Raw genomic sequence first — 17,763 nt, 5'->3', positions numbered from 1 at the left:
CATTTCAATTTGCATTCTCTTTCCAAAATACCATTTCTTCTTGTGGAGGTAATTTCCCATCTACTTCTTTTAAACCATTCTCGATAAATTTTCCCCAAACCTCATCAAAGTCATTTTTCTTCCATACCCCTTTCTTAACTCTTAACCTACAAGTCAACTTATCGTTTATTGATAATTTCCATAGTTCTTTATACCATTCTTCTATTTGTATATTTATTTTACCTTTCCAGTTCCTTGCTATCAACAACCTTGCTGCGGTTAGCATGTTATTTATTGCATCCTTCTCTGTTTTTTTTTCGTTTCTTAACCTTATATAATGACAACAATGCAATACTTGCGCTTTTTCCTATCTTCATATCCATTATAGTTTCTATTTCTCTAAATACTTTCACCCAAAATACGTTTACATATTTACAATGTAAATTGTTATTGTTGTATTGCACTACAAATAACACATATGCCGTGTGCATAGGAATGTGTTCGTATTTTTTTTCAAATGATAATTCGGCCCCTCAACAGTCCGAAGGATTGTGGACCAGCCCTCTGCTTTAAAAGTTTGAGGACCCCTGTCCTAGATCATTCAAAAATTGTAAAGGGAGGCCAATTTTAGCCATCTCATTGTTTAAGGCCACTACCCATGATGACTTGTGGGCACACTGGATCCTCTAAACATAGGCGAGGAAGTCTACTGGAATTCATCTGATTTACCTTTGACCAGTAATTGAATTGTCTCATTAAAATTTGAGCTTTTACTGAGAGCATTCCTACCTCTGCCCTTACTGCAGCCATCAGCGTTGTTCTGGAAAGTTCCAGGAGAATGCGAAGCTGCTTAACTTGGAAGGCTTCGATCTTGGCCAAATTGCTGTGCCCCCAAATTTTGGCCCCAAATATGAGTGTTGGCATTATTTTTTTCTTAAAGACTTCCAGGGCAGGTCTGATTGTGCCTGGGTATCTATGATGGTACAGCTTGTAAATGGAACATGCTGCTTTTGTTGCTCTTTGTATACTATGAGTAATATGATTAGACCAAGCACCAGATGATGAAAACGTAATGCCTAGATATTTGTAGCTATTAGTTTGTTCCAAGTGTACACCATTTAGGGTCCAAGTGTACAGCTTCCTGTTTTTTTTCCAAATACCATAATTTTGGAATTATCCTTGTTCATATGAGGGAATTTAGCTCACAATACAAATTGAATTTTGCCAGAGATCTTCTCAGTCCTACTGGAGACATTACCATGACCACCATATCATCAGAGTAAAGTAAGATGTTGATAGTTCTGGTCAGAACTTTAGGGCCATGTAGATTGTTAGAGGATAATGTTTTCACGATGTCGAAATTAAAGAGAAAGGCGGCTAATATGCACCCTTGTCTCACACCAGTTGACGTTTTTATTTCATTGCTCAGGGCTCCACTGGGTCCAAGTCTGACTTTCAGTACTGTATCAGAGTACAATGTTGATAATAGGTTGATAATAGGTTGATAATATCTATACACAAGAAAATGAAATAAAAGAAAAATTTTATGAATGTTACAAAATTCTCTACCAAGAGGATCAGATAAACCAATATCTAGGAGAACAGAAAATACAAAGAATTTCGGATGAACAAAAAGAATTAAATAAAGAAATCTCAGACCAAGAAATAATAACAGCCATCAAAAACTTAAAAACAAATAAGGCTCCAGGGCCAGACGGCCTCTCAGCAGCATATTATAAAACATTCCAACAGGAACTGTTACCATATTTGAAAAGACTAATGAATGAGGCCAGAATTTATAAGGAAATACCAAATTCTTGGAATCAAGCAAATATATGTTTAATTCACAAAACAAATTCAGACCCAGACCAAGTGAAAAACTACAGACCAATTTCACTACTAAATATAGATTACAAACTATTCAGTAGCATTATAGCCTAAAGATTTAAGAAATTATTAAATAATACTATAAAAGAAGAACAGGCAGGATTTTTACCAAACAGGCATCAAAAGGATAATGTAAGGGTAGTAGTAGACCTAATAGAACATAATGAAAAGAAAAATCAAAATAAGGCCATGTTTCTAGCATTGGACGCAGAAAAAGCATTCAATAATGTAAATTGGAAATTTTTTAAATTGTTAATGAAAGAAATGGATTTGGGGTTCTATTTTCAAAATGTTATAGAAGCAATATACGAAAAACGGAAAACAAAAATTATTGTAAACGGCCAAGAAACAAAAACATTCAAGATTTAAAAAGGGACAAGACAGGGTTTCTCCCTATCACCCTTAATATTTATTTTCACACTGGAAATTTTGCTAAATAAAATAAGAGAAGGACAGGAACTGAAAGGAGCATGGATTCAAGGTCATGATTTTAAAGTCCGAACTTTTGCGGACGATATAATTTGCATAAATGAAGAACCAAAAAAAAGATTAGGAGATTGGATTAAGGTAATTAGAAAATTTGGTGAAGTAGCGGGTTTCAAAAAACAAAAGCAATAACAAAGAATATAGAAAAGAAGGAGAATGATATAATAAAAGAAAATTGGAATATACAAATTATACCAAAATTAAAATAGTTAGGAATTATTTTAATAGCTGTATAATTTGTATCAATTTACAGTTGATACAAAACAATTATTTAGATAAATGGAAGGAAATTAAAAAAGAATTAGAAAGCTGGAAAAACATGAAATTATCATTACTGGGCAGAATTTCCGGTGTGAAAATGAAAACTGGAAATGATTTCCCAAAATGTTTGTGTTGAGAAATCAGCTGATTGGGGAGGGGGGGTTCATAATAATGGGGAGGGGGGATTTTGCTCCCCACCCAGTTGCTCATCTATGGTCTATGGCAGGCATGGGCAAACATTTCGGGACGGGGGCCACATTGCAGGCTGGGGTGGGGCAGGAGGGCCAGACTCGGCTGGGCCGGATTGGGCTGGATTGGGCTGGAGGCCAAAGGCAGTTGAAAGGAGGGCAAGGCAGACGGCAGCTGAGAATGCTCCAGAGCACTCTCAGCCACCACCTGCCTTCCAGGGGTTGTCCTCCCAGTATAAGAACAGGACTGCTCACCTCTTCCTTATGCCTGGATGAGGGTCTGAGGAAGGCTCGTGGCAGCTGAGAGGGCTCCAGAGGGCTCCCAGCTACTACATGTGTTCCTCCCCATCCTTTTGGCATAAGGACACTGGTGGCCCACCGCATCCTTATGCCCAGAGGACAGGGAAAATGAGGAGGAGCTGAACATGTGCCCAGAGGGCCACTTCCAGCCCGCAGGCCTTAGTTTGCCCATGCCTGGTTTATGGTGATTAGAAAGAACTCACCAAATTTTTGACCATAGATTTTTCCACACCTAAGTGGGGAATTCCCAAACTCCATGGGTCACCAGCCAATATGGTCACCAGTTGGGGCAGTCTAAGACTTTTCACCAAGAAGGAAATTTTCCAAGCAATACTGATGATTGAGGACTGACCCTGAGACATTTTGCATGCAAAGCATGTGCTTTGCCACTGAAACCCATTCATATCGAGAATGCAAAATTGAACCTACCATGTTTCATGGCAGGATCTAAACAAGTTGCATAGCAATGGCAAATCTATATGGTGTAATATCACATAACTACAAGTCATTGACTGTGTCAGCCGGCATATAAATGGAGTTTTGATGAGCTTCCACACAGTAGATCTTAGCTACCTCATTTAGTAAACTGAAATGGCAATTTTGTGTCTATTTAAATTCACAACATGAAGCTGTGTTCTATTTCTCTAATATAAGTTTTTTTAAAAAAATAATAATTATGAGCCAATCATTTGCTGAATGAAACATCCACATGAAAGTTTAAATAGGAAGCATAGGCTGCTTTCTTCTTACATATATAAAAATGTGCTAGGTAATGCCAAGTGTCTTAAGTCCTGCTAATACTTACACATTCTCTTAGGCACATTAATAGAAGTTACATATACACAGCAAGATGTGAATATATAAACTGTAAAGTGCCCACTGCAGGAAATGAGGGTTTTTATGCACAGTGTTATATCAACAGCAGCAACACATAACATTATTCAGACAGACAATAATATTTTTAGTAGCCTTACGCATGCTGCGTCATTTTGCCCAGTGAGACACTTTCATGTTGTTGTAAACCTTTGTAACAAAGCTTAGGCCTGAGAGAGACAGGAAAACAGCATATTAAGCATGTCAGTTTTAAGGACGGGCATAGGAGCAAGTGTACAAATGGCGGCTGAAAAATGTTATTACAAAACAGTGCAGCTACAAAAAGGGTCTGATTCAGGATAACATTTCTGTAGTATACAACTGAACGTATAATGCAGAGTGTGGAGAGCTGAGGTGGCAGGGGATGGAATCCCTTCAGAATCCCACCGCTGCCACCAATTAATGTGGAGACTTGATGTGGCAGAGAATGGAATCCCTTCAGATCCCACCGCTGCCACCAATTTATGTAGAGATGCTGAGGTGACAGAGGAATAGAATCCCTTTTAGAGTCCCTCAGCTTTGCCACCAATATTGTACAGAGGTGAGGTGTCTGACAGGAATGTGTGTCAGTGATGGAACCCTTTTTGATCCCACACACACACACACACACAGATACCACCACTTAATAAAGATGTTTTATGAGAGATGATGTTAATTAATGATTTGTTTGATTATCTTCTTCGCTGCCACCAATGGAGAGACGTCAGGCAGATGGTACTGGTTCTTATAAGCTTTCTCTATTTGTTCCACTTCAGGTGTTGATGTTACTTAACTTAATATGAGAGTATGACAGAGGCTTGATTTGAATAAAATCAAAACAAGTTTATTGCAGGTACAGAGCTTGATGGTTTCAGATAACTTGGTAAAGGCACTTCGCTTAATGGTTACAACGGTTATGAGGTGGTTAAACTTTCAAAAATACTTCTTTCTCTGGATTACACTAAACCCTGATCCTACTGGATCCCCTGGGATTAATGTTCCCTAATCCACAGATTCTATAGATGACACTAGACAAATCACCTAACTTGCCTAGTCTGGTCCAACCTAAATCTGACTCAAATCTTTCTATTTAAGCCAGTCTGATTCTCCACACAAGAATCAGATCCTTCTCTATGACTAGAGAATCACCAACTCCTAAAATAAATCCTTTTATTTTAGGCCTGACTCAAATTCTTCTGAGTCACCCTGATTCTCTACCTGAGAATCAGTTCCTTCACTGTGGATGGAAATCACAGACTGCTGGGTTTTAAAACATTCCCCTTTTCCTTTCCAAGAGGCGGTTGGCTCCGCCCCTGTTGCTATGGTAACCTGTTCTAGCATTCTAAGATGGCTACCTTCCCTCATACATATCAATTCACTCTAATACTCACCATTTTATACTTAGCCAAACCTGACTGTTTAAACAAATCAAATACACATATCATCTATATACAAAATATAATTATACACTTCTTTACACAGAGGTATATGGAAAGAAATGGAATCAGGCCAAGAATTAAGATTAGATACAGGAAATACTGAAAAGAAAATCTGATTGGTTTAGGAAAAGTGTACTCAGATTTGTTTGTGATATAGTCTTTCTCCCAATATAGGACCCAAGGCAGCTCACAATATAAGTGAAAATAAAATAGAGTTAAAACAACTGGTCATACAAAAGTTTGAAATAAATACATGAAGAGTATAAAACATAAAATAAATAATCATTGAAACCTTATGCTGCCACCCTACATGGGAGATGTAGCTATGAGGATGTCTGTATGACACAACTTCCAATATCCATCAAAAGCCACACACCAAACATGCCTGTCATGGTAGTGATATTAAGAGAAAATCCTCTCATAAGAATCTTAAAACTCAAGCAGCCTTATATTTTATGTGTTTAATTAAATAGAGATATGTGGTTCCTATGTGACTGAATGTGGTAGAGCTTTTAAAAAAATTAACTAATTTCCACATAAACTAAGTTACAAGATACAGCTTCTACAATAACAACAAATATCCTCTGTCAGGCTTATTAATTTGTACTGTCAGACTTATGTCTACAGTGAGAAAAGTAAGGGATTCTGTTCTCTCAAGCCAAGTTAAGAAACAAACTTTATTTATTTAATTTATATACCGCTCTTCTCCCCCAGGGGAGCACTTTAAGTGCTGTTAGATACCAGCCTCAAATTGGCAGGGAGATTTTACTACACGGATGGAAATTATGTGGCCCTCCAGATATTCAATCGAGAAAATGCTGCACTTGCAGAGCTCAGACAAAGTTGAATTTCAGTGTCAATGTTGACTTTTGTGAAAAGGTGGTTGCTAAGATAGCGGAAATGGTTAATGTTTTCTAATGTTATGCCATGGAGCTGTATTTCTGGCATTGCAAAGGGATTGACTGGCGCTTGCTGAAAAAGCACTTTGGTTCACAATGTTCAGTGAAAGGCCAAACTTTTTGTATGCTGCTGCAAAGCTGTTTAGAGTGGCTTGTAGGTCTTCTTCTGAATGAGCACAGAATACATAATGATAACTGAAAAAGGAAATGATAGGCAATCTTCATATAGATACAAAAAATGCTTTGAGGGTTTTTAAAGCATTTTTTTACAGTGAAATAACTGTATATTGTTAGTATTTATCAATAGACATACAATTTACAATCTTAAAGTCTGTGTCTATATTTTTGAATAATGAAGAAACAATAAACATATACTGGTTTATTTATATGAACATAACCCTGGTGAAAACTAGGGAATAACTTTGATTTACATCCAGTAATGATCTCATATAATCATAAAAATATGATTGTAGTAAGGAAATTGAAGAAAATACACACATTCACACAAATTGAAGGTATGATGGAACTATAAAATGCTGGAATGAGATATAACATTTTAAAAATTGTCTCTTTAAAAGGAGGTCTTGGGTTGCCCTTATATGTGACAAACATTTTTTCATACAGACAAGGACTAGTGTTGCAATTCAGCAGGTCAGCTGATAATACTTATCTGGCTCTGTTTTATAGCACTTCTGTACAAACCATGCCCCACCTTTGATGACCCACCAGCCATGTAATACTTTATCACATCCTTATTTTTGCAATCCCAAGCAGGCAGAAATAAGAAAGAGGTTTTGTTTCTGTTTCTATTGCTTGCAAGTGTTTACTTAGTATATAATATAGATACAAAAACAAATATATATATATAATACATGCAATTTTCTTTTCTCCATACACTTGGCCCTCCATATGTGCGGTAATTTCTGTGGATTTCATTATTCACAGATTTGATTTTTAAAATTTCTCTAGGGATGTCTAGGTCCTTTAGTATGATTTGATGATCAATTTTCTCTGGTTACACTAGAGATTTTTAGAGTCAGCTACTAGTGGATGTTGACCAGAGAGTCATGGGGTATTCTCTCGGGCTAGGAAAAATATCATTTTCTTTATTCACTTTTTTCACTTTCATGGCAGTCTTGTGCCCCTAACCCCAGTGGAGGACTCACGTTTTACTTTAGCTGTGATTTCACTTTAGCTGAACTTTTTTCAAGCTGTCTAGTTCTTTAGGTTTTTGGATTACTAAGTCGGGATTGTTCATAACATAACAAATCTTTTTTTGAAACTTGAAAATAAGTATTTTAAATAATATGGGCTTCTTGGGATTTTTGTCTTTTCAAATGGCCATAATTGGGTGCAAAATTGCATTGGGTAGTTTCACGCTGACCAAATTCACCTAGGGATTGCCATGACAGAGTGACAGATAGCTGGCAGAGTCACAGATACAGCATGGTGAATATTTATTTGCGTCACTTGTATACTGCTTTTCTCACCCCGAATGGGGGACTCAAAATAGTTGACTAGTGTACCATCTCAGAAGTGAACAGAAATATCCTATTGTACAAGAAGTTCCCAGTGCTCATGTGATGCTCAATTGTCATCCAAAATGTCAAATTCACATCATAAGTGCCCAGTGTGCCTCACACCACTCTTGCTGCTGCCCACATGCTCAATGTCACAATTCACTTTCATGATTTCATAGTACTTTTACACAATAGTGGTTGCTGTTGTGCCTTCAAGTCATTTTCAATTTATGGTGACCCTAAGAGAAGTCTATAATAGGGTTTTCTTGGCAAGAGTTGCTGAGAGGGAAGTTGCCTTTGTCTCCCTCTGAGGCCAAGAGAGTGCCACTTGCCTAAGGTGACCCAGTGGACTTTCAAAGCTGAGTGAGAATTCAAACCCTATTCTCTAGGAATCCTAGACCAACATTAAAACTGCTACCCCACACTGGCTCCCAGATTTATAAAATGTAACAAAATCTGTGAGGAAAGATCTCAGTCAAGATCTTTTGTCAGATTTTGTGCCGTGGTATTATTATAATTAATTGCTAGTTATCAGTGTCCTCTTACAACTTTTCATAACCTTTTCTCCTTACAGTGTTCTCAACAAATCATAGGGTTGCACGTTCTCCTACAATTTATAATTACAAAGCATAACCAAGAAAGGTCATATTCCATTAAAATGATTGTTTCCATATATACTGTCTCTAAGCTAATGACATTTGTGCATTTCAGCATGAATATCACTCCCCAGACCTTCCTCAGGACTTCTTTAACTGATGGGATGTCTCTTTGCTTCCATTTTTAACGGATTGCAGTTCTAGCAACCATGTCTTCTGCCTGACAAGTGCTTAATTCTGGCTTGCCATACTTTTGCAACTCCAAACTGGGCTACAATTATGCATGGTTGATGGATGACATTTGTCCTGACGGATCACAAATTGTACAGACATACTGTGCAATTTTCTGAAGTTCTGGGAAAAGGACAGTAAGTCTGAAGACATTCAAGAAACATGTAGGGCCAAAACAGTTTATTTTTAGGCAAAAGGGGAAGGGAGGACAAAAAACCCCCCTAATATTAGATTACATTTCCTGTCTGTCAAGATCAACAGGCCAGTTTATAAATAGTATGGTCCCACAGAGAATTTCTGAATTTTTGAACTTTAGTTAGTGTTTGTTGTGAATATTTATGCTGCCGAGCCATTCAGAAGCTCACTGCTCTTTCACCTTCAGGAAATTTGATTTACTTTTTGCAGAAATATATCACCCTGAGTATTGGCTAATATTTTTTAGTGGATTGAAATTCCAGATAACAGCCTGCAAACAGTAGATAGCAGGTTTTTCCCAATTCTCTGTCCTTCCTGCACAAGGCATTTTCATCAACAATAGTGCAAGATTGAACCCAAAAGCAAAGGCCTAAATATCATTTTCTGTTGCTCAAAAAGCATTAGATTAGAAACATTCTGAAAGAATAGAGCATAATTCTAATCACACTTACATTATCCTTACATTAGGCAAAGGTAAAGGTTTCCCCTGACATTAAGTCCAGTGGTGATCGACTCTGGGGGTTGGTGCTCATCTCCATTTCTAATTCCATAGACACCTCCGGCATGACTGCATGGAGTGCCATTACCTTCCCACCGGAGAGGTACCTATTGATCTACTCACATTTGCATGTTTTCGAACTGCTAGGTTGGCAGGAGCTGGGGCTAACAGCGGGCGCTCATTCCACTCCCAGGATTTGAATCTGGGACCTTTTGGTCCGCAAGTTCAGCAGTTCAGTGCTTTAACACACTGTGCCACCAGGGTCCCCTATAATCCTTACATTAAGGAAAGTAAATTTTGCATATGTCTAGAATATCAGCTTTCCTTTACATCCTCCACCTCCTGCAAAATTTAGCATAGGCCATGTTTACAGTGGAGCCCCTGGTGGCACACTAGGTTAAACCGCTGAGTTGCTGAACTTGCTGACCGAAAGGTCAGCGGTATGAATCCAGGGAGATGCAAATGTAAGTAGATCAATAGGTACGGCTTCGACAGTAAGGTAACTGTGCTTCATGCAGTCATGCCGGCCACATGACATTGTCTATGGACAACGCCTGCTCTTCGGCTTAAAAATTGAGATGAGCACCAACCCCCAGACACAATTAGACTTAATATCAAGGGGAAACCTTTACCTTTACCTATGTTCACACTGGTGAAATATAACTTCTTAGATACATGATTCTGAGGCAGAGCTGGATATACCAGTGGTAGACCACAGTGTCACCAGTTGAGCACAGTGTCACCAGTTGAATTGCCAAGAATTTTCCCAAATTGATATTATCCAGTAAATATTTCCTACCAAAACCACCTGACATGCAGGCTGGATTATAAATGGATTACTTGGTGCAGTTGATCCAAATCCCAACTATTATCCCAGTGCTGAACAAAACAGTTTAGTTTCTTTTCCAGCTACTTTCTGAATCTCCAAAGGTTTCTGTAGTATTTTCTGCATTACATGAATAATGGGTTAAAATGATGGGATTAGTCTGTTGATCTCAGCTACAAAACTGAGAATGGGCTCCTTCCTATGTTGTGCTGTTGCTTAATTGTTTTTTCATTCAATTTCTGTGGACCCTGTCTTAAAATAGGTCATTCAGATGCACCAAGTAACTCTATGCTTCAGAGAATTATCTACCCTTTAACTGGACTTTGCCATCACCCATCTATGACTTGTCGTAACTTCTTTTAATTTCCCTCACCCTTTCCAACAATTTGCCATTGAGAATCAGTCCCTGTGGAATTGTGGTATTATGCTGCAAGTACCCCAAAGATGCAAAACAAGATAAAGTGTTGCGTAGCAAACTAGCCAAATTTTTATGGGAAGCTACTCTATGGCTGGCATCCTGTTGATGAATTACAATGGTTTAAATCATAATCCATCAAGAGGATCCGGGACATGCTTACAGCATCTACAGATGAAGAGTCGTTTGAGGGATTCTCTGGAGATGATAATGTTGCAGACAGTAGTATTGGTGTCAGAAGGGGGGAAAGGGTTACTCAGGAGCAGGAATCTGATGATGAGCAACAGAGAAAGAGGATCCGGGACATGCTTACAGCATCTACAGATGAAGAGTCGTTTGAGGGATTCTCTGGAGATGATAATGTTGCAGACAGTAGTATTGGTGTCAGAAGGGGGAAAAGGGTTACTCAGGAGCAGGAATCTGATGATGAGCAACAGAGAAAGAGGATCTGGGACATACTTACAGCATCTACAGATGAAGAGTCGTTTGAGGGATTCTCTGGGGATGATGGGTCAATGAGTGAAGGAGAAGAAGGAGACACCATGGATTGGACTAAGATAAGAGAAGTGCAAGCTATTTGTGAGGCACCAACAACTAGTGATATCTTTATAGGGTTCTCTGGGAGTGAAGACTGGCAATCAGGGGATCCAACTGATTCTTGGGGGGATCTAAGTCTTGACAGGAGATGGAGGAATTGGAGGGAGAGTCAAGGGAATTCACGTGAGCTGGGAGCAGCTGCGGGAGATGGTGATGGGGCGGTGGTCAGTTCATCTTCTGATGGTGATTTGTAGATAAAAGTGGCTTCAGGGATGAGGAGTCATTACAGAAGGCAAGGTGTTGATGTGGGTTCATGTGCTGGGTGCTGTGTATTGGGAAAGTTTCTTGTAGTCTTGCTGCTGCTTGTTTCATGTTCGGTGTTGGAGTCGTATCTGCAGTTTGGACCTGAACCGGTTTGGCTAAAGACGCTGCTTCTACGGACATTGGAGCAACACTGCTTCGACCTTGGACTTTGGCTGACGACGCTTCTCTTCTTGCAACTCCCTTTGTTAACCATTTGTGTACTGTGCCTTTTTGTCTTGCCTTAGAGCGCTTTGTTTGACTTGTTGCTCTTTGCATCCAGTTAATCTGGATTACATTTCTGTTTACCTTTTGGACCAGGGCTGGTTTGGATTTTTTGAGTTTTGACCAGTGGAACTGCATTTAAGTATCCCTGCATCCTTTTCCTTTTGTTTCAATAAACTCTGTTTGAAGTCACTTTTAAGTCTGGTCCTTAAGTCTGGTCCATGATTCCAACACCTTCAATCTTTAAAGCAATGAAACAAGCATCCTTGAACTTAAGAGACTATTATTCTGAGGTTTTTCAGAACTGGTTTCATGAAATCTTTATTAGTCTATAGCTCTTTCTTTCTTTTTAAATTGCTGTAAACTCAATCTATAAAACAAATCATACATTACATAAAGATTTTATTCTATGGGTAACCAATTCTGAATATCATGCTAAGAAAGGGGTATTAATATTTTCACCATCAGTTTATTCAGAAATAACTCATGAATAGTACAGGAAAACTCGTTTCCTAAAGAATGTGAGCTGTTCATTTACCTCCATTGGTTATACATAGACCTAATTACTTTAGTTTAGATACTTACTTTTTTAGAGCTTTGGCTTGAAGAGCACACGGCCATGGGTGCTGTGGGTGAAGGGATGGTTTTGATGGCTTCTCTGGATAGAGACCTGTTAATATTGTCTCAGTTTATACACTGAGGCTAGCCACATGTGGAGGGTGGGGCCAGAGGCTATTTAAGCTCTGGTAGTCCTCACATGGATCTTCTTTGAATCCACATGACCCGACCTCCCGCTCTCAGTGCAGTATGACTATATCAAGTTGCCTTCTTGGGGAATGGGGAATTTGCTTCAGGATGGTGTCTTTATTATTAGAGGTGTGCAATTCAGCCAAAATGCACTGTTTTAGAGTCCATTGTCAGCTGATACTTCATCGTGTTGCTCAAATTGGGAGGGGTGTTGCCGTTTTCATTTGGCAAAGATTCGGCCCATTGGCTAATTTAAAGGCTCAATCCTCAGTCATTTTAAGGCCTATCTGCATGAAACCTACCTCACTTTTAGACCCCATTTACAACTGCAGGCCTGCCAAGTTTCAAAACCATTCACCAATCTATAATAAAATAAGAAAACTTTATTTGTAGACTGCCCTATCTCCCCGAAGGGACTCAGGGTGATTTCCAACATGTATGGCAAACATTCAATGCCACAAGGGAAGAAATTCAAACAAATTACATCAAGATAAATCATGTTAAACAATATTAAAAGCTGGTTTTTAAGAATTATTTTAAGTTTTAACCATAACACTTTTTAAAATAAGACAAATCGCAAGACAGGGTTACAGGAATTGTAGTTGCCAGTTGTGTCAATTCTCAGTCAATCAGAGCATGGACACAACCAGGCTTTTTATTGGTTGAGAAACAGAGAGAGAGAAATACTTCAACTCCCATCATGCTCCAAGAGGAACTCAGAGACTCATGCAAGTGCCCGTCTCATGCAAGTGCTACTGGGAAAGTGAGTTCCCAGCAGGGCCACCTCTGGAGGAGGAGTCTAGGAAACTTTCCAGAAAGAAATGCTGCTGTTGGATAAGGGAGAAAAGATGCTGCAATAATCCCATCTTCTCCAGGTGCCTTGCAGCAGCCCCTGTGTCAAGTATATTGCAGACTTAACTCTATCCTCTCTAGTAGCTGATAAAATCTGGCTCTCTTAATATGTTTTGCTGGGCATTTCAGCTTCCTCCTCCTCATTTTGTTTTCAGGGATTATATGAAACAGACCCCCAAATATTAAAATCATTTTCGTTCAAACTAGTTCGGTCTCAAGCCTATTAATTGTACTACAATAGCAATTTGGGTGAAAGATGGTGTTCTGGAATGGTTTCCTTGAGTTCTGGGGCCTGGCAGAAGGGTAGGAGCTTGCCATTGGGCCTGACATGGGGGTTTGATCAGCCTTTTTTGTTCTGGGGCTTGCGATAGGGAGTTTCCTACATCCGCCTTCCAAAATATGGCAATCTAAGGTGAGGAACTCATAGAACTGGATTACCCTTGGGATCAAGTGTTTTTGTCCAAGGAGAGATTGGAGAGGTTTGTCACAGGTAGACACCTTGTAAATGTTTTGTAATCCATATTGTATAGTGTAATTGGTCTGTATGGGCTGGGATTGGTTTCCTCTTTATTAGGTTTTAAAACTGTAATTATCTCTGATATTTTCCATGTCTCTGAGATTATTTTATTTGTCACTATGTCCTTAGTAGTTATTTAAGTCCCACAATGAATATTTTCCCTCTCAATTCTTTTGTTTAGATCTGTATGGCTTCCAAAGAGGAACGTGATGGCTTTATCAAAGTAAGCTGCGGGAAGAAAAAGGGATTTGTTCCCATTGATGTCTTGGAAAACATCTGATTTTTTTGCTCGTGCAACTACTGCAGTAGTGACGCTTTGCTGAAACAAGGCCTGTCTGCCTCCTTTTGCACTGTGTCAACCCAAACACGCTGTCTTGCCAGTGACCAGAGAAATCACGAGACAACTCCAAGGATCTGTTGATATCAGACATTTAGTCTTTTCTTGGGCAACAGGAGATGGGTGAACTACAACACCTTGCACTTGCTGGAAAAGAGCCAAGCAAGGGTGGTGGGAGTCTTAGGGGGAGGCATTGGCTGTCTTTGTTTTAACAAGGCAGGCAAAACACTAAACTGGATGATTTTTCTGAACAAGATTGCTAATGGTTTCCCTAACAAAAATAAACAGCTCATCTGGAAATTTGCACCCTTTTCACGTGTCTTAAGAAAACTGAGCTTTTTTTCTGATTGGAAGTGTTATTGAAAAGGCAAGGATTTGAACTTTTCCTTGTATTCCTACCGCTTGAAATATATGTGAGTCTGTTCTTTCAAATGTTGTCAATTATATTAGCGACTGTGTAATGTTTGGTTCTGGTTTTTAAAGTTCTGTGACAAAGCAGTTTGGGTGAACTGTATTGAGATCAGTTTGGGAAAAAAAATACTACAGCCCCAGGACTACTTTTTCTGTGATGTATGATATATGTTACCATGGCGAGCTTGTACGTTCTTTGGATTCCTTGTACACAAGCAAAGATTTTAGCACATATTGGATGTAAATGCTGTTAAAACAGCTCAAGAACAAGCACTGTTTCTCTAGGACAGGTGCAGTTGGAAGTTACTGCCTAATCCCTACCAAAAGAAGAAAATTACCAGAAGCAAGGACCTGGATTGTAGACATACTAAAGAATTTTTCTATTTTTCTGATATTGTTTGAACATATTTTATGTGTATCTGTAGCATGGTCCTGTTTATATGGTAAACCAGTCATGTTTCACAATATGGGATGGCAGAGCATCCTGCTGATGAAAAGAATTTTGAGCTCGCATGCTTCTGAATGAATGCAACAAAGTTCAAAAGGCTGACAGGTTTGGTTATTGCCAGGGAAACAAACACATTCCAGCCGCAGAATTAAAGCACCCTAAATCCTATTCAGTGGTCAGAAGCCTGCCTTGGCTTTATTAACTGCCACTTGTAGAAATTGCAGCTTTAAAGCCAGAATGTCACCCCAAGTTTGATGTTATATTTGAACCCCAAAATGAACAGCATATCAAGATACAGATAAGAGTAAGTAGCTGCTTTTGTTTCTTTTTTCTCCATCAAGAGGACAATAAAGCAGTTTCAGTTTTACTGGCCTGAAACAAAGGTTTTGAATGTGAGGCTCTCCAAATGTTGAACTGCATTTCCCATCTGCTGTACCCTCTCTAGCTGCAAAGAGAGGTGGTGAGTAATAAATGTATTGTTGTTGTTGTTGTTATTATTATTATTATTATTATTATTTATTATTATTATTAGGAGCCCCAGGTAGCTCAATGGGTTAAACCTTTCTGCTGGCAGGACTGCTGACCAAAAGGTCAGCAGTTCGAATCCGGGGAGCAATGTGAGCTCCCATCTGTCAGCTCCAGTTTCCCATGCGGGGACATGAGAGAAGCCTTCTACAGGATGATAAAACATCCGGGTGTCCCCTGGCCAATGTCTTTGCAGACGGCCAATTCTCTCACACCAGAAGTGACTTGCAGTTTCTCAAGTCGCTCCTGACATGTAAAAAAAAATATTACTTTTTACAGGCTGGTATGACTTGCAGTCCAACAACAGCTGGAGGCCCACATTTTTTTCCTATCATGCTATAAATGCTTATTAAAATGTTCCAATTTAGGGACATAAATAGCAACAAGCAATTTGCCAGATGTGCTTCATTTTAAGAAGGCTTAAGCCTATCTATTCCTTTAATTGTCCAACATTTTTTAATGTAATGGAAGAGCGAGGTTGGGATCAAAGTTGTATTTGTTAGGCATGGGATGGGTGAGGAAAACTACAGAAAATAGGACAGGAAGTAAACAACTGTTGTTTACAAGTTTTGAGTCTCATCTCCAGAGGAAAGCACGATATAAAATAAACCAAACAACAACATTCCCTTTTTATTAACAGATGTAATAGCTGTTAATATATTAAGCTGTTTCCTATATGTAATAGCTCAGGAGAAAAACACGTGGGACCCTTAGCACACTACAACTCTTTGGCATGCCAGCAAGCCAAATGTCAGCTTTATTGCATGAAATAATAATAACAATAAAGCTTTATTGATATCCCACCCCCTCTCCCCAAGGGGTGGCTTTCAATTAATTGAAGTTCAATAATTGGCAGTGCGAAGATAGCACATGACTATACCCCAGCCCTTGAAGTAAAGATCTTCAGTCTTCACCTCTTGCCTTGCATTCCAGTCTGTGGCTGAATCCCAGTACGCTTTTGCTACCAGAAATGGTGCAGTTGGGAAGTTCAGGCCCATAATTTCTATTAGCAAAGGGCTGTTCTGTCTATTATATTCCATTCTTTGGCTTTTACACCTGCAGTTACATTTGTCTACATGGAAATGCTGGATGTCTGCCTGGTCCACCAAAGCCAACAGGGTGACAGGTCCATAGGTTTGATTCACCTGAAGAACTTTTAGTTACTATATATGAGGGGCATCAGATAAAGCAAACAACATTCCATCCTTTTACAAGCTCTTGGACAGATGAAGAAAGCTACACCTGCAGAGAGAGAAAAAACCAACTTTCATATCTTAGTCGGAATGCAGAAATCTTTATTGTATGGCTTTTTTTGAGTAGAAAACAAGTTTTAGAAATATTTTTGCAGCTCATTTCATTTTGCAAAGGATAGCCAGATGATATAGCGTTAGAAAATAAGATTCTTTGTGACAAAGAGAAAGAACAACAACAATATTAATGTCTACCCAACCTGCATTATGTCATTGCTTTGTTGGAAATTCAATGATCTAAGATGAAGGATCCTGAAATGTCAGTTGGAAAATGAAAAACAGTGCTATGGTTAGCATTTTCTTGTTGTTGTTCTGAGAAGACTAACAAAAAGCATCTATCCGTCCATACATGCTACTATTTACTTGAATGCAACATACTGTGATTCCGTCCTATTTCAACTGCTTTTTACTTCAGTTTATCCTTCAGTCCTTCCTCTTAGGATCGAGATGGATATTAATTTCAATTCACAATGGCCTTTAATCAATGTCTCATTTCTTTTGATACTAAGCAATAAAACAAATAAAGTGATTTTTAAAAGACTTCCTCTTAGAATCAATCATGTGGTACTCTTCTAAAGCAATTCATGCCTCTGTTATAAACTAAACTTTGATCTTCGCAGCTGCCACCTTTTGATATTGAAAACAAGAAGGCGCACACACTTCACGATTATTTATCAAAGGGTTTACATTGATGTTTGCTTTTAATGTTAGACCCCCATCTTATGCAATTCCCTAAAATGACAGCTCCATTTCTCCTCTTAAATTCCTCTTGTCTAGAGCCAAATCACACATCATAGCAGTCCCCATTCAGTCATCTAAATGTGCTCCTTTGCTTATCCTCAGACAGGAAAACTGAAGGGAAGTGCTATTAACGTCTATGGGGCCACCAACAGGCTTGCAGTAGACTTCGGTGGAGATGCATTGATCTGACATCTGTACAACAGGCCTCCACAAAAACCCAGTAAGATGTTATCACACCAGCCTGTTGTCTTGTCACTATTACATTATTTAAAACATAGCATTATTAGAACAATCTATCTC

The 17,763-nt window shown here is 38.8% G+C and overlaps 1 protein-coding gene across 5 annotated transcripts in view; it reads left to right on the top strand.

Annotated features, from left to right (window-relative positions):
- The window catches only part of stac (SH3 and cysteine rich domain), a 204,716-nt gene that overhangs the window by 108,676 nt on the left and 78,277 nt on the right, over positions 1–17,763 (top strand). For 4 of the 5 annotated variants that reach the window (XM_062958253.1, XM_062958252.1, XM_062958254.1 and 1 more), the window contains one exon: positions 13,933–17,262. The exons of the other annotated variant lie outside the window; for it this stretch is intronic. In XM_062958253.1, the coding sequence (XP_062814323.1) occupies positions 13,933–14,031 (99 nt within the window). In that variant the 3' untranslated portion in view covers positions 14,032–17,262. Of the gene's footprint in view, positions 1–13,932; positions 17,263–17,763 lie in introns of those variants that run through there. 5 annotated transcript variants of the gene reach the window in all.

Source organism: Anolis carolinensis, chromosome 6 (assembly GCF_035594765.1).
Source record: "Anolis carolinensis isolate JA03-04 chromosome 6, rAnoCar3.1.pri, whole genome shotgun sequence".
Lineage (NCBI taxonomy): Eukaryota > Metazoa > Chordata > Lepidosauria > Squamata > Dactyloidae > Anolis > Anolis carolinensis.
Note: the sequence above shows the minus strand (reverse complement) of the source record. Positions and strands in the feature narration are given on the sequence as shown.